Source organism: Alligator sinensis, unplaced genomic scaffold (assembly GCF_000455745.1).
Source record: "Alligator sinensis unplaced genomic scaffold, ASM45574v1 scaffold78_1, whole genome shotgun sequence".
Lineage (NCBI taxonomy): Eukaryota > Metazoa > Chordata > Crocodylia > Alligatoridae > Alligator > Alligator sinensis.
Window position 1 is genome coordinate 502,117 of NW_005842171.1, and position 22,891 is coordinate 525,007.

At 45.3% G+C, this 22,891-nt stretch overlaps 1 protein-coding gene across 1 annotated transcript; it reads right to left on the reverse strand.

Annotated features, from left to right (window-relative positions):
• Positions 1–5,822: 5,822 nt before the first annotated feature.
• Positions 5,823–15,749, reverse strand: MUSTN1 (musculoskeletal, embryonic nuclear protein 1). The gene is made up of 3 exons (XM_014520965.2): positions 15,588–15,749; positions 7,349–7,469; positions 5,823–6,312 (listed from the first exon to the last, which is right to left on the reverse strand). Exons 1-3 carry the CDS (start codon positions 15,594–15,596, stop codon positions 6,206–6,208), a joined length of 237 nt encoding a protein of 78 aa, XP_014376451.1. The 5' UTR covers positions 15,597–15,749; the 3' UTR covers positions 5,823–6,205.
• Positions 15,750–22,891: the final 7,142 nt, after the last annotated feature.

Genomic DNA, 22,891 nt, shown 5'->3' on the forward strand with positions numbered 1-22,891 from the left:
CGGGTAATTTAGATCACCCATGACAACTACATCCCTTGCCTTAAGTGCCTCTGCAAGCTGGCCTGAAAATTCCTGGTCCAGCTCCTCCCCTTGGTTGGGGGGTCTGTAGTAGACCTCCACCATTAAATCCCTCTCCCCATGACCCCCTTGTATCTTGACCCAGAGCACTTCAGCTTGCCCCTCCTCCGACCCCATGCTGGCACACCATGCTGACCTTCCTGCCGAAGAAGGGGGATCCCCATGACTTGAGGAACTGGTATTCCATGTCCCAACTCTGCATGGACTACAAGGTGGCAGTGAATGCCATCTCACTGCACCTGAGGTCCGTGCTGACAGATACGATCCATCCTGACCAGACATACACAGTGCCCAGATGTTCCATATTTGACAACCTGTACCTGATTCTGGACTTCCTGGAGCTACCTTACTGGGAGGGCCTGTCTTTCACCCTCCTATCCTTGGACCAGGAGAAGGCATTTGACAGAGTGGAACATGGGTACCTCACAGGCATGCTGCAGGCCTTTGGCTTTGGGTCCCACTTTGTGCAGGCTCTCCAGGTGCTGTATGCCTCTGCAGAGTATTTGGTCAAGCTCAACTGGACCCTGACAGAGCCTGTTCAGGAGAGGGGTGTGTCAAGGCTGCCTGCTGTCAGGCCAGCTGTACACCTGGAGCTTTTCCTTATTCTCCTGCAGAGGCGGGGTTGATGCTCCGGGAGCTGGTGGTGCTGTCAGCATATGCTGATGACATACTCTTCGTGGTTCAGGACTCAGGTGACCTGGCACAGGTGGACACCTGCCAGGAATTGTACTTGGCAGCCTCCTCTGCCCAGGTCAACTGGGTCAAGAGCTTTGGCCTGGCAGTGGTTGATGGGTAGCAGGTGGGCTCACTCCCACCCATGCTCCACAGGATCTGCTGGAGCGCAGGCTAGCTGCTCTACTTGAGGGTCTACCTGGCCTCCACAGACCCCTCCCCGCCAGAGACCTGGTACCAGTTGGAGGCAGGGTAGTGGAGCAGCTCTGGAAATGGGCACAGATCCTGAGATGTCTCTCCCTGCATGGGAGAGTGCCGGTGCTGAACCAGTTGGTCCTGTTCATGATCTGGCACTGCTTCCACACAGGGCTGCTCCAAGGGTAACTGGCACCCTAGGCAAACTGTGTACCTCAGTGCCCCCACCACTTCCAATATAGAGGAAATTAGGCTTACCCCTAGCTCGACTTATTTAAAAAAAAAAAATAACACGGCTTCTTACAAGAATTAAATGTAATGATTCAGCAATCCTACTCCAACCACTGCAAGACATTATAAAATTGAAAATATTAAACATGACCACTCAAGTGTACTTACAATAATAACTACAGTTGTACATCAGTTCTACATCATATAAATTTAAATGAGATCTATAAAATCAAACCAAGAAATTCCTACCTTGAAACCTGTTTCCTGAATTATGCGCAAAATATATATCTGTACCTAGAATCACTGGATTTTGGTCATCTTACTCTTGATGAAATCTTAAATGCAACTGACAAAATCTAGGGTGCTTTAGATTTAAAAAAGGGTGGTTGGAAGGAAGAAGGAAGGTGTAAGAAATCAGTATCACAAGCTGTAAAATAATCTAGGCTTAGGGGTTTATTTTTTAGCATGATGTTGCGAGTGGTATGCTCTTGTCACAAGTCTGCTTGAGAGTTGAAAAACATAGGAGTCACAATTCTAGTGATCTTTCCTCTGAGATCTTTTCAGAGGTCTTTCTCCCCTTACTGAACCAAAGGTCTTAGACCAAGGTGGCCCCATAGCCAGCCAGGGCTGTTATTTAGAATGATGTTCCTGTTATTTTGTTCTGCATATAATTTTGGCACCCCCCAAAATTTTGGCACTCTAGGTGACCACCTAGTTCACCCAATGGTTGGACTGGCCCTCCTTACACACCCTGCCTGTGCCCCCAGAGGTCCTAGCAGGGCTTCAGAGATGGGTGCTGGAGTCTTTCTGGCCAGGATGGCACTGGGTCACTATGGAGGTCCTGAGCCTCCCCTTGTGGGAGGGTGGCCAGGGCCTGGTTTGTCCATGAAGCCAGGTCCTGATATTCTGTCTTCAGGCCCTGCAGTGACTGCTGTACAGTGTTGGTAGCCACACAACATGGGCCACCTGGGGCACTCCTTCTTCAGCCACTTCTGGGGGCTCTGATACAAGTGGCAGCTCTTCAGCCTTGTCGTGGGTCCAGTGCCTTGCCCAGCCTCGCAGTGCTCCCCGCTCCACCATCTGAGCCACCTGGAGGACACCAGACCAGTCTGCTTTTCCACCGTCCATTGCTACATGTTCATATGCCACACAATCCATCATGCTGCCCTTGCGTCCCACTCAGACACCAAGTGGCAGGACCTGCTCAGCGAGAGCATGTCTGGGGCACTCCAGTGGCTGAGTCTGTACTCCAGCCTCATCCCATGAGACCCTGGGGACCTCAGATGGGCGGTTCTCTCTGGGTGAGCTTCACAGACACCCTGGTCTCCTGCCCCTTCTGAGGGCAGAGGGAGACCCTGGCACACATGACCCTCAAGTGCGCCAGGCTGCAGCCCCTCCACCTCCACCTCCCAAACCTCCTCCTGAGGTTCTGGTTGAAATTCGCGCCCCCATCTTTTTGTCTTGGTGGTGCCATGGATGGGGTGACCAAAGTCCTGGGACCTCCTGGTCAACCTCCTCCTGGCCCTAGCCAAGTGGGACCTGTACTTTACTGGCCTGAACCTCCTTCCTGGTCAGGTGCCTGGAGACTGCAGGGCCTCTTTCTTCTCACTTGTCCGAGCATGTTTCTGAGCAGAGCACCAGTGGGTGGCATTCACTGGCTCCTTGGATACCTTTGAGGACTGGTGGGTGCGGCCTGGGGGCTCTGCTCAGTGTCCCTCTCCGGAGAACTTCTTTTCACATTTTAACCCTCTGAGCCCCCACATCACTTCTATCCTTTTCTTCCTTAGTTGTCCCACCAAAAAAAAATAATGTATCAGTTGTATCTTTCAAACTTTGGCCCCACACAGTGGGGGCTATTAGTTAACTAGGTGGGTCTTAAGGTCCATGATCTCTGGAAGATACCAATAGGAGTTTTTGGGGCCTGGCCAGTTGGTACCTGGGGACACTACCCCTTGTGGCAGCTGGACTGCTGGAGCAGCCCTGAGAGTTCCCTGCACCCTCTACCCACTGCAGCAGTCTGGCAGCGGGGGCTGCTGCCTGGCTGTGACCTGCTGCCACCTGTGACAGCATGGAGCCCCAAGGCTGCATGCCTGCCAGACCCAGATGGGGACTGCACAGCAAGTAGAAGCGTTTGCCCCTCTGGACCTATTACCAGTAGGCTGTGGCTGCAGAGTTGGCCTTTGTGTGTCACTACTGCCATGTGTGCCCCTGCCCAGCCATCTGGGCAGCTATTGACTGGAAGATGTTCCCAGTGTGGTGGCCTGCTTTGAACTGTCAAAGCATGTCCTCCTGGTAATAAAAAATCCCGAAGGCACTCTGTAAAATACCCCCAAATCCATGCTCCTTCACAATTAAAACAAAAGACCACTATACATAGAGACAGTGAGAGAGACAGGGAAACAGCAATCAGTTGGGCAAAGTTTTATTGATATATCTACAGTGTTAAAGCAATTTGGAAGCTTACCAGTGTCTCTATCATCATAATAAAATGAATTCTAAATATCTATATGTTTTGATGTCTGCCTTTGGTTTTCTTATCATAGAGCAGTTAGAGGTCCCCCTGACTCCTTCACTAACCAGGATGGGAGAACAGCTGCTCTCACAGCCATAGCTCCTGCCAGCAGGTCTCATCCTGTCTGGCAGCTAAGCATGCACAGTGTGTGCTGGGGGGATGTGGGGTTTGCAGAAGAGGGGTAGGAATGGGGATGGGGGGATGTGGAGGGCTGTGGGGTGTGTGGGTGGATTGTGGGGAGACTGGTGGGGGGCTGCTCAGGAGAGGCGAGTCCCATGCCCCCCACAGGACACAGCCCCTGCACAGCTCACAGACTGCCCCCCCCTCAACAGGAGCTACTGCCCCTCTAACAGGGGCCACATGCCCCCTGCAGGGGCTGCATGGGTAGCCAGCACGCTTCAGCACCATAGTTTCATAGTTGGTAGGGTTGGAAGGGACCTAAGCAGATCATCTAGTCTGACCCCCTGCCATGGGCAGGAAAGGATGCTGGGGTCAAATGACCCCAGCTAGGTGGCTGTCTAGCCTCTTTTTGAAGACCTCCAGGGTAGGAGCAAGCATCACTTCCCTTGGAAGTTGGTTCCAGCTCCTAGCCACCCTGACAGTGAAGTAGTGCCTCCTGATATGCAGTGCCTCCTGATATATACCAGGGCAAGGGCTAGCCATAGAGACACTTTGGATCACTGCCAGAGCAGCTCTGTGGAGGACCCAAGCCTCCATTTCTTCCCCCACTTCCTTGATCTGGGGTATTTTTTGACCCCTGCATATCCAGGGGTCTAATTTTGCCCCCACACTGCTAATTTGCAGCATGAGGAACGTGTTTTTGTTCCCTCACGTGCCTCTTGCAGCTTCTCAAAGAGCTTTGAGATGCTGTAAGAGGCACATGTACGCTCATCTGGATGTGTCCATATAGTACAATAGACAAGAATTTTTCTCTTAAAATAAAAGCAATATTACATTTTAAAGGAAGGACATGAAGATCTCATAAGATTAATTTTATGTGAACAAACTGAGTTTTTTGTTCTAGTCAGGCTAGAAATTCATGGAGGAGAGACACCTATGTCTTCATTTCCAGTCAGATCTCACAAATACAACTTTTCATAAAGGGTAAAAATAGAGGAGAAAAATGGGCCCTTTTTTTGACCCTCAAAAGAAAAAAACTTGGTTCAAAGGTGTGCCAAATGTACACTCAACTCAAGTTTGCAAATATGTACATATATGCTAGATTCTTAGGACAACGGCTTTAATTTAGTTTTGCTGCTCCCCCCTAGATATAGCATGTCTACTTTGAGAATGCCCATCACCCATTATTTGTGTATCATAGCCAAATCCAAATAGCAATAGCTATGCTCTTCTGACAGATTTTTGTCAATGCATACAAGTGTCAAAGATAGGGAAGGAGACTTAATTTTAGAACAATTCATAGAGGGAGTGCAATTGCAGTTGTCATAACTTGGCAGCAGTGTTAGTGTGCTTCAGATTTGTGGAGTCCTGAATGGTAATATATTTGCATTATAGTAAATTTCAGATTATTTCTAAAACTCACAATGTCCCTTATGTCCCCAGCCCTCTGGTCACAACAATCCTCATGATCTTTACATTATTTTACCCTTTAAACCCTGTGCAGTTGGGAATTGTTACTACCCAATTAATGCCATTATAGAGCTGGGTAACCCATACACAGAGGCTCTCTACAACTTTTTCACAGTCATGAAGGGAGTCTGTGCTAGAGTAAGGACATGAATTTGAGGCTCCAGGGATCTGAGCTATCACCCAATCACTGAGCCATTGTTTCTTCCCTCAACAAAGTATTTGTACACAAATGGAGCCCTCTTCATTTTGTTAAGCTATGGACAGGTTGGTCCTCTTGCTCTGAGATTTTTCAAAGCTGGCTGGAATTTTGAATGTGTAAGAATTCAGTTATACTGGATTTAATTTCACTCACTGGCAGTAAATAATTCTTTCCACAGATCTCAGTCCTCATGGAATGTATCTGAGACCGAACAACAGGAAAATATAAAGAAAAAATAGATAAAAATCATGTTTTTCATCAGGATATTGAAAAAAATGTCTAACTCTGGAAGTGGAAGTAGTATGAAAACACTGTAGTTAGAAACAATTGTACTGAAAAATCAAAACCACATAATTTTAGTATTTATTTTTACTTTTTTGCATTTAAGATTATATCTACAATTGAACTAAAGCATGACAGTGGAACAAAACCTTAAATACATTCAAACTAATCAATAAGAGTAGCTAGAAAATTATCATTACTGTGCCAGGCTGTGTCCAGTGACCATGTACTTTATGAAATGATTCTAGCAAATAAAGCATGGACAGAAAATACATAATAAAAAATTATAAAAGGAAGTTGTACCATTCAGAATGAATCCCCTCTCTAATTAATGACTAATTTGAAAAAAATAAGTTAACTATTAAGTGTAGCAGTAAGTTTAGTGTAAGTGACATCAATTTTGGGACTGTTTAGTAAATCTCTGTTATACATGTTAAATTTGGTTGTCAGCCAAACACACTCTTTGGTGGTTCTTCTTTAGGCTTCTCAAAGACTGTTTCACCTCCTGTCCGATCTCGACTGAATACAGAAGGTGCCACAGAGCCCATTTGTTCTTGAAAAAGAAATCAGAACAAGAAGGTTTGGTCAGTACAAAAGATTTATACCAATAACAGCTGGACTGCTGAAACACATACACCTTTTCAGTGACTTAATTCACCATCCCTGTCAACTGCATGGAAATTCAAGACCTGCCAAGTATCCCAAATGGTACAGAATGCATAGATATTTCTCCATACTTAGTTGCATTACTCAGCAGCTAAATAGAGTGTTACTGTTTTAAACAGATGGCAGACTGTCAATAGCCATCTTGAAACCATTATCTTCAATTCAGCCCTTTGAAAAGGGGACCCCTACAACTGCAGCAGGAGCTTTGAAAACATGTTTTTAGTCCAGTATACTGTTATACTGTATTGACATTAGATTAAAATTGAATCATAACTTCCTTCTTGCTGTCCATGAAATCCCAAACATGAGCAACATAGTATAGAGAGATTTCAGTCTGTAATGTTTCTCTTCTCTCTTTCCCAATTTATATCCTACAGTTTAACATATCTAATATCTCTCAGTTGAGAGCCCAGGTATCTCTGAATGTTAAACAAAGCCCTCTCATCTTTACTCATTTTTAAACTCAATCCTTATTTATGCAAACACACACAACTGGACAGAAAGGAAACAAGAACTTAGTTTGATCCATGAAAAGAGGTTTCCATTTTTCAGTGCTCAGTCTGGGCAGTGAGAGGAAGGGAATTAACTTAATGCAGAACCTTTCATCTTTAGCGTACCACTTAGTAAAACTGAATAAGTGGGAAGCAAATAATTTCTTTTTTTCTCATATGATGCCCACAACCAGGCCAGAATACCTGATGGGTCTGCATTACATGGCAAAGGTTTCCTCCAATATTACATTGGTGGACTTTTATGTATATGCTTGGGTTCCATTTATGCTTAGAGAACAAGCATAAATGGCCCTCATAAGTCCAAGTTGGATACTTTTAAGAGCTGCATGCCTTATTTAGGGCTATTACGTAAACTAAAAATTTACTTTGAACATAGTTTAATTATGTCAAGTAAAGAGAAAGCAGATTTACCACATTGCTTCATGACTTGGTAGGTTTTGGATTTAATTTCTTGGTTGCTGGAGAGTTTTCCTTTCGCTCCTTTAAGATCTTCCTCCTTCACTGGAGGGCGCTTCTTTTTCACGGGGGTGGACTAAAAATATTGATATATGGAAAAAATTCAATATTTCATGTTACAATATATGCAGTAGACAAAGCTAAAATATCCCATAGCAACAGTATATGAAGTTGATACACGGTGCATCTACACATGCACATTTACTGTGCAGTAACCAAATTACTGTGCAGTATGGGCACGTGTCTCACATGCACACCCGTGCTGTGCAGTATATATGGTGACTTATGCTGACTTGAGTGTAAATTTGATACCTGCATCATGCAGGTATCAAATTTATACCCGACTAGTTACTATGCAGCAATGCATGTGTAGACATGCTACTGTGCAGTAACCCAGGGGGCCTCCCTGCTGGGTCTACCCAGCCACCAGGGGGCTGGCCTGAGCCCAGCCCCAGGGCTCCTGGCTTGGCTGCCTCTCTTGGCTTCAGTTTGGGATTAAAGTTAGTCCCAAGTGCTGGCAGCTGGCTCTGGCTCCAATTTGGGTCTAAAGTTAGTCTCAAGTGCTGGCAGTCATGTGACCAGAGGCAGGCGTTCTCCTCAGTGGCCACAGGGGCACATGGCAGGCTTCTTTGACCTGCTCATGTAGATGCTGGCTTATATCCACTTACTGCACAGTAATTTATTGCACAGTAAATTTAAAACAGCATAAATGAACATGTAGACATGCCTACAGTGTAGTCCAATCATGGGCAACTCTAGGATTTAGAAAATGGGGCTGCAGATGGTGTGACACATCATCACATACAAACAAAACACACATTTTTCTCCAGTTAAAAGGAAACAAGATATTTTACTCACATGCTAGGGGTCTAGCTTATATTATTCAGTTTAAGATAAAATAAAAAATAAATATAACTACTGGAATATGCACTAATTTGCTGGATATATAAAGTTAAAAAAACACAACAAACTAGGAAAAATAGGCAAAAGATATTGCATCATTAGGTTATTATAGTTAAATGTACTTCTCTTCTTCACCCAGGCAGTTGGTTTTAAAATCTGGGAGGAGCAGGAATCAAAGAGGGGGTGCAACTGTACACCTCTGCCCCAATCCATCCTTGAGTCTATTGGTATCTACATACTCTATTTTGTACACTCTGTTAGGATCTATAGACATGTACATTGCAGACAAATAAACAGTATGCAGTTTGATTTTTATTCAGATAATGGAGAGATGAGAAATATTCTGTATTTGTAAAAAATGTGTCTTCCTGAACTAAATTTTGAAAGCACTCTCCCTAGTAATTGAGAGAACCAGAGTTATATCTCAGATTTTGGGATGAAATAATTTTCAAACCCCGGGTGTAAAAACAAAGAGCAGAAATGGTTTATAACAGAGATAGACAATGTTTTTAGCCGGAGTACCAAAACCCCCACAACGTCTACCTTGTAAGGTGCTAGAGTGCCGGCATGCTAGAAAACACAAAACTGGGGTGGGGCAGAGTGGTGGGGGATACATGGCAGGATGCCCTGCATATTAATATAGTTGATTATCATAAATGTTGGGTTTTTTACAGTAAATACCAGGTTTTCTAAAAATTCTAAACCTGGTGACAATAAATAAAACTTCATTTACTATCTTTGTTATTGTGTATTCTTTTTTTTTGTTAAGCATGTTGTGATGAGAGAGAGGAAAGAAGAGAAAAAGAGAAGAGAAAGAAAAAGAGCAAAAAGAGCAGAGCAAGAAAGAGGGACAGAAAGAACAAAGAAAAGAGAAGAGAGAAAAAGAGAAAATGAAGGGAGAGAAATAGAGGGGAGAGAGAAAAAAGAGACAAGAGAAAAAGAGAAAAAAGCAAAAGAAAAAAGAGAAGAGAAAATAAAAAAGGAGAGTAAAATAGGGGAGAGAAAGAAAAAGAGGGGAGAGTGAGAGAACTAGGGAGAGAGAAAAAAGAGAAGAAAAAGAAAAAGAGGGGAGAAGAGACAAAGAAAAGAGAGTGAAGAGAGAAAAAGAGGAGAGAAGAGAAAGAGGAGAAAAGAGAGAGAAAGAAAAAAGAAGAGAAAGGAAAAAGAGGAGACAAAAAAGGGGAGAGAGAAAAAGAGATGAGCAAAACTGAGAAAAGAGAAAAGAGTGAAAGAAAAAAGGAGAGAAAAAGAAAAGAGAAGATAGAAGAGAAGAAAAAAAAAAAGAAGAGAGAACCGGAGAAAAAGAGGGGAGAGAGAAAGAAAGAGGAGACAAGAGAGAAAAAAAGGAAAAAAGAGAAATTGGGCAGGAAGGGAAGGAGGAAGAAGAAAGTATGAGGGCCAGCCTCCAGAGCCCAGCCACCCACCAATGCAGCTGGGAAGGCAAGCAGCATGGGCACTGGGCCCACGAGGTGCCCGCTGCTGCCAGTGCTGCTGGTTTCCCCTCCCCTCCTCCCTAACAATGCAGGCAGGCAAGCGGGGACAGAGGTGGCACTGGAGGCAGTGTTGGGGGAGGCTTGCTGCACGGCATGGTGGCTGGGCTCAGGCCACTTTCTGTGGCCACAGACCTCCAGACCTGTCCAGCAGCACAGCGCAAGCTGCTTGGGCCCCTGCCAGTGGCCTTGGTGGAAACTGGGGGAGGGGGGTAAGGGGCACATGCCCCTCTGAGTCACTCACGATACTTGCCAAGGTCAATGTGAGCTCTGGGTGTTGTTTCAGTGCCATTTCTTCCCCCACACCTGAGGCAGCTTGTGCTGGCAGAGTCTGCTGGCCTCAGTTTGCAGAAGGCATGAGGGATGGGGTCAGGAGAAAACAGGCAGGGACACAGTCTGTGTTCTGCTGCCCCTGCCCCCTGGTGCCCGTGGCTGAGTTTGTGAAACTTTGTGAAGCTCAGCACTACCACAGACAGCAGAGGTGGGGTCAGCAGGACACAGGCAGTGTGCCTGCGTCCCTGCCTGTGATCTCCTGACCCCACTCCCGGTGCCTGCCATGGCGGTGGGAGCTGTGGCTGCTTCAGAGAGCTCAGAGTAGCAACTTAAAACATTTTTTTTAAAAACAAGTTCCTCAGCACACCATCTGGCATGCCGAGGAAAATGTCTCCACGTGCCACTGATTGGCATGCCTGCAAGGGGTTACCTATCCCTGGTTTATAATCATACCCTAGCACACTTTGCCTGCTGTCTTTGGAAGTGAGCACCAAAAGAGAGCAGTAGTTAAGGAACCTTGAGATAGCAAGGAAAAAGTAGAAATGGAAGAATTTGTATCTTAATGTGATATTACAAAAAAACAGCCATTAAGCTACTATCCTGAGGAAATGCTTTCAAAATGTTTCAGTATGCAGGATGAATAACGTAGCATGACTAGCCACTGTGGTAAAAATTAAATTTGGCACCAGGGTGTCAACAGCCACGTATGTCACTAGGGGCAATTGGGATATCTCTCGGTTTTCAGTATTGCAGTAGGTCCAGCTGTTCTAAAATTATTTCCCAGGGAATTGTGGGAGATCTTAACTATCATCCCCCTACTCCAAGGAGAAGGGAGTTGTGGGGCAATATTTGTGGATTATCAGCATATGAGTTCCTACTTCATCCTCACCAAGAGTAAGCATATGACCTGCCTGAATTTTATGACTTTCTCTTGGGCTTTGGTCTATCACCCTAGATATGCCAGTGACCCTGGGCTACAGACACTACTTAAATATGGGGCAGTATTCTGGGCAACTTCTGAGTCTTAAAAGCCTTGTCTTAATTCTGCACTCATCTAAACATACTATATTTTTTATATCTATTCATTATTTGTAAAACTGTTTAAGATTCCAGGAATAAATTCTGCTTTAGTTTCATAGATTCAGATTAAATACTTGTCTATAGTTACTCATCTTTGATAGTTGGCTGAAGCCCCACATAACAGGTTTGAGAGCTTCCAGTCTCTGCTTCTGCCTGACCAGAATTGTTTGCAAAACGGAAGTGTAAGTTACAGGGTGTTGTCTACAGGCACCAAATATATACAGAATTGTTTGGATTCATAACTTGAAGAAGGTGAATGAAATCTCAAGCCCCACAGCACAGATACATATATCCAATGGTTACATACTTGAATTTTTATTGATCAAATATTTTGTCAGTAATGCAAGTTGTACAGGTTTCATTTCTCTACCTGTCTTTCTCCCTCCCAGTGAGTAATATCCAAAAGCAACCTCTCCTCTCCCCCACTCCCTGCAACAACTAGTATTTCTAGGAATGACAGAACACTGGTTAGTAACAACTGGTGATGCTAACCTCTTTCCTGGAAGTTCATCTCTTTACACCTGGAATCATGGCCTATATGGTGGTAACTTAGACATTGGCATACAATTCAGTAAATCCAATGGATAACAATAGCCAAATTGTTTGATTTTAGTGTAATTGTGTATTATCTGAACAACTGTAGTCTGGCCTCTGTAGTTATATCCTACATTAGACTTCTTAACAGGGTGGCAAATAACTCTTTTTGCATAGCTTGATAATGAACTGAATATTCCCTTAATGGAAGCAGTGTGTGTAAGAATAGTTCCTGGAATAAGGAAGGCTGGCTGTAGTGGTGAGTCCTTCTTGGGTTCCTTTTAGTACTTAAGAATGCTTGAGAAAAAATTGCTGCCAATGCGGTTGAAATTGGTTCTGGGAAACAATGTTATCCTCCAGGCCTCAAGGGGAAAGTACCATATAACTGGCCAAAGAAAGCAAGTGCAAAAGGCTAAAAAGAAAATCTCAACAGAGTTTTTATCAAAAGTGGTTTATCTTTCAGATTAGTAACAACAAGAATAGGTTGAATATCTACTCCAGTGGTTTTCAAACGTTTTAGTCTCTAGGCACCCCTTCACATACTTGAGACACCCCCTGGAAAATGTCAGCTTTTAGTTTTTCACTTGAATTTATACTACAAAAAATATATAGCCATTCTTCTGTTGCAAAGAAATCAGGAAGTCCCCAGCATGTCAGAATGTTTTCATAGTTTCATAGTTGTTAGGGACCTCAATAGATCATCGAGTCTGACCCCCTGCTCTGGGCAGGAAAGAGCGCTGGGGTTATATGACCCCATCAAGGTGCTTGTCCAGTCTTCTCTTATAGACCCCCAAGGTAGGGGAGAGCACCATCCTCCCTTGGAAGCCCATTAGAGATTCTGGCAACCCTTACCATAAAGAAGTTCTTCCTGATGTCCAACCCAAATCTGCTATCAGTCAGTTTGTGGCCATTGTTCCTAGTTACTCCAAGGGGTGCCCTGGTAAACAGAGCATCTCCTATTTCTGCTGTTCCCCCCACCCCCCCGATGAATTTGTAAACAGCCAAGATCCCCTCTAAGCCTTCTCTTGCGGAGGCTGAAGAGATCCAGGTCCCTCAACCTCTCCTCATAGGGCCTTACCTGCAGGCCCCTAACCATATGAGTGACCCTCCTTTGAACCCGCTCAAGGTTATCCACATCCCTCTTGAAATGCAGTGCCCAGAACTGGACACAGTACTCCCAACTGTGGTTTGACCAATACCGTATAGAGGAGAAGCATCACCTCCCTGGACCTGTTCGTGATGCACCTGCTTATGCATGACAGAGTGCGGTTAGCTTTACAGATTACTTCATCATATTGATGGCTCATATTCATCTTGGAGTCAACTATGACTCTGAGATCCCTTTCTGCCGTTGTGCTGCTGATGCAGCCCAGCCCTGTCCCTGGGGCTGTCTGCAGGAAGGGAGGAGGACTGGAGGAAGGGGAGCAAGCTGCAGCTAGGGTTTGCCCAACCTGAGCTGGGGAGAGGCAGGTGGATTGAAGCCCGCCACCTCATGGCTCCTCCCCAGCCCCACCCTCCAGCTCAGGCCAGGCAAACCTCAGCTGCAGCTGTTCCCCCTTCCCCATCCCCACTCCCTTCCTGCAGACAGCCAGGGCTGGGAGGGAGGGGTAGGGTTGGAGAGAGAGGCTGAAGGAAGGCTCCTTGGGCTTGACCAGCTACAAAGTGTAGGTCAATTCCTCCCCCCACACCCAACCTGTGAATGTTTGTTGGGTTGGAGCGTGGTGCTTTAACTCATATCCCTTTATGTAAAGTGCCCATGGATTCCTGTTTGAAATCGCTGGGTTTATCATGTGAATCATGTTTGCACACCTAAGAGTGCTAACATTGTGTGTCACCCTGCATTACCTTTGAAAGGATCTCAAGGCACCCAAGTTCAGAATCACTGTTCCAAATCACTATAATTTAGGTTTGTTTATATGTCTGTATGAAAACTGGTTATATAATGTGAATTAGAGTATTTAATTGAATCTAAAACGAGGATTTTCTCCCCATTCTATATGGGGGAAAACCGTCCTTGTCTTAGATTTAAATATGAGCCAGGCATGCAGCTGCTGTGGTTGTGGATGGGACCAGGGTGGCTCATGCAGCAGGTGGAGGTGGAGGTGGGGGTGGGGGGGGGTGTGCAGTATTGGAAGCGGGGGGTGAAGGGAGTGTAGAAGAAGGTGGCACATGGTGCCTGTGAGGGGAGTATGAAGGAATGCAATGCAGGAAGGAGCACAGGGAAAGGGTAGTGGGGGCAGGGACATGCAGAATGAGGGGAGCATGAGGAAAGGGACATGTGGAGCAAGGGGAAATCAGGGAGGGGGCATGGGGGAATGCACAGGTGGAGACATGTGGCAGGAAGGCAGGCATAGGGTGGGGCAAGTGGCAAGTGGGGGATAAGGGGTGTTAAGCAAGATACCTTCCCTCCAGCCACTGCATTTCCTGCCACTACTTTTCCTGTGGCAGTGGTGGGGGAGATGAATTTAAGAGGACCCTCCAATAACTAGATTCCAGATATGGAAAATTAAAACAAATTTATAATTTTCCATGTCTGCAAGAATGGGGGGTGGGGGGTGTCATCTTAAATTAAGGGTTATCTTGGATTTAAGTAAATATGGTAATTTGCATACTTTTCAGGTACTTACATGTGCCATGGTGACAGTGCACATATTTTTTTAATGGCATGGACACTTCTAAATCAGAACAACAAAAAGCTTGTGATCCCACTATAAAATCCCTGCTCATATAACTAATGCATCTTAATAAATCTGCTATGTAAAAATACTTCTTGCTACAGTGAACTCACAGCCTAAAAGAGGGACCTTCAGGCCTGCTGGCACTAACAGGTCTTATTATAACTGACAAGGAACAGAATTATTTTAATTACTTCTGAGTCACAAATGGATTCAGGAGCAGGGTCTTAGCCAGGAGCCATTCCTAGTAGTCAAAACAATGCAGTCTGGGCTCCTGCTGTCAAAAGCAGAAAGTGTTAGTTTACAAGATCTGAATACTACTGTCAAGACTGTTTCACTTGGTAAAGAGAATAAGCAGAACTGAATTCCTCTATATTGCCTGTTAGGTTTCTTTTCTCTATCCTTAACGTACGCTGTCCCTATAAAGCTTTCTTTCCATTTTAGCTCTGTCATATAGCATGCTCTCTCTATTAGGGGATCAATATATAATTACATACACACTTGGTTGAAAACGTTACACATTCATAAAGGTCTTGAGTTTTGAATTCATTTTTAGCACACTTTAAAATGCTTAAGCGGGGGTGGGGGGTGAAGACTAACTTACAGGCTGCACATAGTCCATTTGGAGTTAAAGAAGGAATCTGGGTCTTAATATCCATTATTTCTAAAGTCTAAAACATTCATGTCATACCCATTGTTTTCCTGTACTTCATTATATAAGCACCATTTTACCAGAAGCACACTTCAAAGGAAGCATCTCCTTAGGGAGAAGGAGTACTAAATAAAGTTCAAATGACACACCAAGAACCCACCTATTTATGCATTCCAACAATAATCTCATATGGTTTCTACAACAGCTTTTCTTCTAGACAATTCCAGAAAGGCAAGAGCCATGTGTACATTTAAATCTGTCACCAAAGCAGCAAAATTGTGAACCTTACCCCCACATTGTACTGACAATGCATTTCAATTCTCTAGCTTATGAGTTTTTATGTTGTGCTTAGCGAAAATTTTCTTTTCAGTCAATAGCAAAATAATCATTAAAAGTTTCATTGTTAAAGTTTTTCAAAGAGTTTGTTTGAAAATCTTCAAACAAAGGGGTCAATTATTTGAGAAATCTTTGGTTGATTTAAGGATTAGCACAAATAAATTGTAAATAAGCTACTTAAGCATCAGTAAACAATTTGTCAGACATCACAGATCAACACAGAATTCAACTTAATGAAGAGCATCCCATACCTGTGACATTGTTGTGCTGACTCAGTATTAGTGCTCACTCAATTACCTTTTAGAGGCAGTTTTCTCTTTTGCTCAAATCCAATCTGCTCACTGTCTGAAGCCACCTGTTTTTTCCGTGACTTATATAGACCATTTAATATGAAGTCATGAGTTGGGTCATTTTCCCAAACTAGATTCCAGAATGATTCAGGTTGACACAGGCTGTTGTTATTAAGAGGTTTATTCTTAGAGATGACTAGAGTTTGTAGCATTTACTGAACTGCCTGGCTGGAGCTGCATGAACACAGAATTGACAAGAGTAGACAGCTGCAGCAGTGAAACTGAAGAGAAGTCCAATCCACTTTATAACAAATACTACTTCTGGGGCTCTATTTATAACTTTAAAAGGCAATGCTTCACTGGAAGCTCTGAACTATGAATGCTCCTAGTTGGATGTTTGACAGAAAACTCTTGGACCAAAAAAAATCTTACTTTCTCACACCAAGAATACAAAAATCATAGCCTAAATCAGTTTGCAGTTGTTTATAGTTCTCAATCTCCATAATTTTCCGTTTAAAATTATTAAAACTTGATGTAGTTTTACTATTGGAATTCTTCTGTTACCAACACTTGCATGATTTCAGTTTGCTCTTCAGAGTATGTTTTCTCCTTAGAATGGCATTAATGAGTTTAATGTCCTCCCAAGTCAATGTTAAGTAAAAACTAAAAATAATACATTGTGCCTGTTTTTACACAATTTCAGATATCACAAATTATTTTTAAACACATAGCAATGTTTACATGTTTTAATATTTATCTTTCATATCACAAAGCATTTTTTTTCTACAAAACATTTATTGCTATAATAATGTTTGGATAAAAGACAAATTTATCAGAGTCTTTTCAGGCTTTGTTCATATTTTGTTTAGTGGATAATGACAAAAACAGGGATTAAAACTGAACTCATTATTTAATTATAATTTACTAATGAAGTGTGGTATTATCAAGATGTGGCCAATCTCCACTTTTCTGGTCAGGTTTATACTTTTCCCTTATCCTTTGATGGTGTGCTTTCTTTCATTGACTGAGAGCTCTTTAGACCAGTGGAACATCTTTTGTTTCTATTACTTCTTACCTGGAAAGAATAAATTAGCAATAAGTTTGCAAGGGGCAAGTATGTTTGTCGGTGGTCATTTTTATTGAACAAACTGCATGGTTGGGATATACTTAGACAAGCTTTTGAATACAGCACAATCTTTTTCATAGGTGATGCATCGACGCATGCTATTAAGATGACACAATAAACTCCAGAGCAGTTCATGCCAGAGTTAACTGCTCCCAGGCACAGTGTCTACCCATGAGCCCGGGACCCAAGCAATTACAGCCAGGGTGAAGCAACCTCAGACTGGCAGCGGGTATGCAGGGGATCAACTCAAAACTCTGGATGGTGTCATTGGGTGGTGGAGAGTCTGGCAGGAGCTGGGGGTCTGGCCCCCATCTGGTCTGACAGCCGACACCAATGCTGTCAGTAGGGCTAGTGCCCCCCCTGACAGGGCAGCTGCCACCGGCATCTTCTGTGGGTGCCCCCCCAGATTCAGGAGGCACTAGTCGCTCATGTCTTATTGGCGGAGGTAATTAATTTATTGCACCCTAATACTGACGCATATGTGGATGATGACACTTCACTGCAGAACTAATCAGTCAACTCAGCAGTAAAGCGCACGTGTAGATGCACCAAATAAGTTCTTCATTGTTCGTGATACTATGCCCTTATCCAGCCGTTTGTTGAGTTGGGTTCTTTGTATATTTTTAAAATCAGTATTTCAGTACTGTAAGACTTTCCAGTCCAAAGTACACATGACCTTTTAGAGAGTAGATATAGCAAAAGATTTTGCATCTATACTGGATGCAACTAAATCGCTCTAATTTAAAGAAAAATTTTAGATACATAGTTATTTTTTTCTTAGTCTATTAAGATGTTTCTGTACAAAAATATGGATTTTTATCTTTATGTATCAGCTCTGATGCAATTTATTCAAAAGCATAGCTCAAGATCACATTAAAACTGGGATATGATACAGTAATGTGTGTAACAGCAGGTGGAACCAGGACGCAGTCTGCAGAGTTATGATGTCCGTTAATTTGGACTGGAACTCCCAGAAATCCCCCAGGGACTGGCGGTGGGGAAGGGGGCAAGGAAAAAAGGAAAAGGAAGACTGAAGCTGGAGGAAAGGGAAGAGAGAGCAGTGTGCAGTTGGGACCTGGTCAGCCCTATAATGTACAGAGGCGTGCACAGTGGAGCTGGAGATCTTACTGGCTTGTTCAGGCAGGATTGTGGACTGAAGGAGCTGGCTTTAGACGTGGGGTCTGCTGCAGGCTGCAGTTTGAGCGCTACAGGGACTAAAGGCTTGTTTGGGAACACCTCCAGAGGGGTGTGTGTGTGGGGGGGGCTCCTTTTGGCCCATTGGCTTGTGACCCTAACCTCTATGAGTTTTTGTATAAAAGTGGGAGCCCCCCTTGCTTCTTGTGCCAGTTTCTGGGGCTTCAGGGTTCACACAATGTTAATCTATATACTAATACACTAGTGAGTAGCTGGTTGAAGAACATTTTAAGGTATTGTACTGTAAGGTAGAAACATAACTGGTTAGATCATTGGGCTTAATGAGCAGTCATCAGTGGGCTTGTCTACATGAGATGTGTTATTGCACATTAGCCTAATTTATTGTACAGTACAGGTGACCGTCTACATGTGCACATTTTTACTGAGCAATAAATTCCCTTAATCACACGTAAATTTGCTACCTGTGCAGGTAGCAAATTTAAGTGCGATGAATGCATGGCAATGCACAAGTGACCCAGCACTAAGTTTGCTGCTGGGTCTGCCCAGCCACTAGGGGGGCAACCTGAGGCCAGTCCCAGGATTCCTGGCTGGGAGCTTCTCCTGCTCTAGGGCCAGACTGCCTCACTGGTAGCATCTATCTGCAGGTTATAAAAGCCAGCAGTCATTTTCTGCTCTGGGGCACACACCACAGAGCCTGAGGGCACTGTAAGCCCTGTGCATCCACCTGAGCAGGCCACAGACCTTCTGTTCCTGCCTCCCACCATCCCAGTGCTACTGCTCAGCCTGTGGTTGCTTCCTGGTGAGCCTTTGGCTACTGACTGGGGTCTTCTGGCTGCTGGCCAAGGTGCTTTTGGCTGCTGAGCATGTGGCTGTTGGCTGCAGCTTGCTGCAGTCTCTGGGCGGGCCTGCCAGCCCCCAGAGCTACCTGCAGGCAGCCAAATGCAGCAGGGCCAGCACCACCTCCCTGTTGCACACCCCAGCCACCTGTTCTGTGACTGTAGGTGTTGTGAGGCATAGCCTCAGCTGTGTGGCTCCCAGTCCCATGCCATGCTCTTGCGCTGGGCAGCAGTTCAGCTTTCTCCAGAGTGACTGGAAGAGGGCCAATGTTGTGCCCATCCACAAGAAGGGCAGAAGGGAGGACCCGGATAACTATAAGCCATCATCTTAACTTCCATCTTAGGGAAAATCCTACAAAAGTTCATCAAGGAGTCTTTCTGAGATAAGCAGCCTGGGCTTGCCCCTCTGTGCCATCGTAGCTCAGGTTCCCAAACCAGGAGTGCAGGTGCAGCAGAAGGGCATAGTGGCTCAGGCACCCCTCTCCCTGCACAGACAGCTCATCATGCATTGCCTAGGGCACACACAGTAGGGACCTGCTTGGGGAGTAGATGTGGTGTGCCAGCAGGCTGGCCCTGGGACGCTTCCCCAGAGAGGCCAACTCCTCCTGGAGAGGCCCCCAGTGGAGAGGGTGGGGGCATGGCCAGCTCCTTGTCCCAGTTGTCTGGGAGCCCGCATGTCCCAAGCCTGGGTGCTGTGAGCTGAGTGGCAGCACAGCAGAGTGGGTGGCCTGCAGGAGCAAAGGTGGGGAGTGAGGTCTGGAGCCATGGCAGAAGTTTGTGGCAGGGGACACTGGAAGTGAGATAACAGTGGACCCCAGGTTCTCTTATAGCTTTGCATCTTCTTCCACACCTGGGCTGCTGTTGTTCTTGTAAAGAAAGGAAGTGGAGATGTAGCAGCAGCAGCTGAGCTCTGGGTTGATGATGCCAAAGGTGGTAGAGGATGGCAATGTGATACTTCCCTAGATTATTTACAGAAAGGAGGGCAGGGTTCTTTTGGTGTAACTTTTATTGAACCAACTCTATACCTGGGAAAGAAGTTAGACAAGCTTTTGGGCACAAAGTGCCCTTTCTTGGGTCTCAAGGGGTGTGTCTACATGTTCATTAATGCACAGTAGTTACTGCACATTTAATTTAGTACTTGCTTAATGAAGTACTAACTAAATGTGCGATATCTAGAGTTACTGTGCAGTAGCACCTGCAAATGCCTTTTTAGTGATGCTACTGCGCAGTAGCTTAACAATATGGAGCAGTAATGTAATTAGCACTGTCCATGCTGTGACGTGCTACTGCACAGTGTTATTAGGCATCTTGTGTAGATGCACCCAAGGAGAAGCAGATAAAATTTCAGCTTAATAACAAATAGACCACTCTGGCGCATAGTGTCTGTGCGGGCCGGGAGTGGTCCGAGGCCCTTGGCGGGGGGTTCACGCGGCGGGCTGTGGCCAGCAGCCCGGACACGCCGGGTCGGGGAAGGCAGGCGGCACGCTAGAATTAGGCACGGAAGCTTAGTGGTTGATTTAAGATTATTTTACTTACACCGAAGATGGTCACGGTGCAGGCAGGAAAACTTGCTTGAGTTGCAGTTACAGACAGAAAAGAAGAGAGGCGGACTAGAGTTCCTTCCCGTGAACCTTCTAGCCCAATCCGGTTGAAGGCTCTAAACCGCGAGCCCGTCATGTCAACCGAAGAAAGTAACTCGAAGCAAAGAGCTCTGAATACACTCACACGAAGTTTGCTAGGCTCCGTGGAACTTGCACGCAGGGAAGGGTATGTCGAGGGATCAGGCAGCGATGGGGAGAGGCGAGAGGCTGATCAGACCCCTATAGCCTTCTATACGCGCTGGGTCCGATAGGCTCCGCAGTGCTTAGAGATCTTCACGAGACGTGAAGTTCTCCTCCTCCTCCTGATAGTCGTGGAGTCCTCCCTTGCGGGGTTCTCCTCGGAGTTCTCCAACTTGGGCGGAAGCCGCTCAAGCTTCTTATACGGCTAGCAGGCCAATTGCTAGCCGCCGCGTGGGAATAAGTTAGAACTGGCCAATAGTGGGACACAAATTTGTATATGAATGGCGGGAACTCCTTGCACCGTGCATTTCTCTTTTGCAACCTAGAAATGCACCCTGCAAAGAAAGCTACAAGTGGCGGGAAATAATTTAGCAGTGCCGAAGCACAAACAAACAAAGATCACACTCTTGGGTTGTGACAGTTTCTACCTGGTTTCACCCACACAACATCATTTCCATGAGGCATTCAGTACATTGAACCACATTCCGGGATAGATATGTGTATAGTCTGTAGATTATAATAGTTTCATTGTGGTGGCAATGCAGATGTGCTGACAGGTTTTGCATTTGTTGTTAAAAAAATCAATAGACTGTTGGTCAACAGACACCAAAGGGGCCACAACCCTGCCTCATCCAATGCGCCAAAGGCTTCATGGAAACTACATGAGAAACTAGATAGAAACTATGCACCAGAATAAGCAATCATAGGGAAAAGATAAAGAACAGAGACATACAAACATAGGTAGGAAGACATTTTTCACATAACAACCACCACCTTTCTTACTCTAAAAATTCTTGTTCTTAAAGGAAATCTACAAAATACTTCCAGAAGATGGGCCTGGGAACAGAAATTCATAACTCTGCTGGACATTAAAAAAAATATGGACTAAACACAGACAGGTGCTTTATGGTTCATTACAGACTACCAACTACTACTAATCTCTTTGAACTCCACAGGTATTAACCCATTTTCTTTTTGAGTGATCTTACTGTTCCATTATTTAGACAACCTGTTCTAATGCACTTCTTTTTGTCTTGTAACCACTCCTGATAACATCTCTCCCCTCTTAGTTTACAACCATCCTCTGCACCTTTAAGCAGATTGTTTTCATTTATAAAGTAACACAAATGCTTTCATTCTATCTGCTATTTAAGTCAAGCTTTGTTTGCTTCTCTCTGACACATGAGGAAGGGCAGCTTGTGTCTAGAAGCTTGTCTAACTTCTATCTCGACTATAGAGTTTTACAGGAAAAAGAAACCAAAACTTCCCCTTGCTGCTTGTACATTTTCTAGACCAGGGGTCGGCAATCCCCGGCATGCGTGCCGAGTATGGCACGTGAGGCCATTTTCCTCGTCATGTGTTGGTACTGGGGAGGCAGCAGCTGTTCGCAGCCTCCCAGCTGCAGCTGGCCCCAGCTCTGGGTAGCTTGGGTGGGCAAAATACAGCTTGCGGGCCATATCCGGTCCGCGAGGCCAGTCTATCTGGCCTGCAGGGACCCAAAAAAAATTTAGAAAATTAATATTTATCTGTCTTTGGTTCCTATAAAATTGACAGGCACCAGGGGCAGTAGGACCCAGGGGAAGCCTGGCAGGATCCCACAACAGCAGGGCTCACCTGGCCCTGCCCCCGCAGCCGGAAGCCCCAGCAGGGGCTTCTGGCCTGGGACCATGTGGCTGCACTGGCGCGGGGAAACTCAGGTAAGGGGGCATTTCATAGATATTTCATAGACATCAGGGCTGGAAGGGACCTCGGAAGATCATCGAGTGCAGCCCCCTGCCCAAAGGGCAGGAAGTCAGCTGGGGTCATAGGATCCCAGCAAGATAAGCATCCAGTTTCATCTTGAAGGTGTTCAATGAAGGCGCTTGAACCACCTCCGGTGGCAGGCTGTTCCAGACCTTGGGGGCTCGGACAGTAAAGAAGTTCTTCCTTATGTCCAGCCTGAAACGATCTTGAAGTAGTTTGTGACCATTCGACCTCGTCATCCGTTGGGGCGCTCTGGTGAACAAACGTTCCCCCAGATGCTGGTGGTCACCCCTGATAAACTTGTAGGTGGCCATCAGATCACCCCTGAGCCTGCGCTTTTTCAGGCTAAAGAGCCCCAGGGCTCTCAGCCTGTCATCGTAGGGTCTGCTTCCCTGACCTCTGATCATGCGCGTGGCTCTTCTCTGGACTCTCTCAAGCTTCTCCACATCCTTTTTGAATTGTGGAGCCCAAAACTGGACACAGTACTCCAGCTGCGGCCTCACTAAGGCCGAGTACAGGGGGAGAATGACGTCCCGGGATTTGCTTGAGAGACGTCCCGGGATTTGCTTGAGACGTCCCGGGATTTGCTTGAGATCATCGAGTCTGACCCCCTGCATAGGCAGG

Bases quoted from the DNA above. Each gene is read 5' to 3' on its own strand.
- MUSTN1 (XM_014520965.2), bottom strand. The intron at 6,313-7,348 runs GTAAATCTGCTT...TTCTTTTTCAAG, and splicing joins CCAAGTCATGAAGCAATGTG to AACAAATGGGCTCTGTGGCA.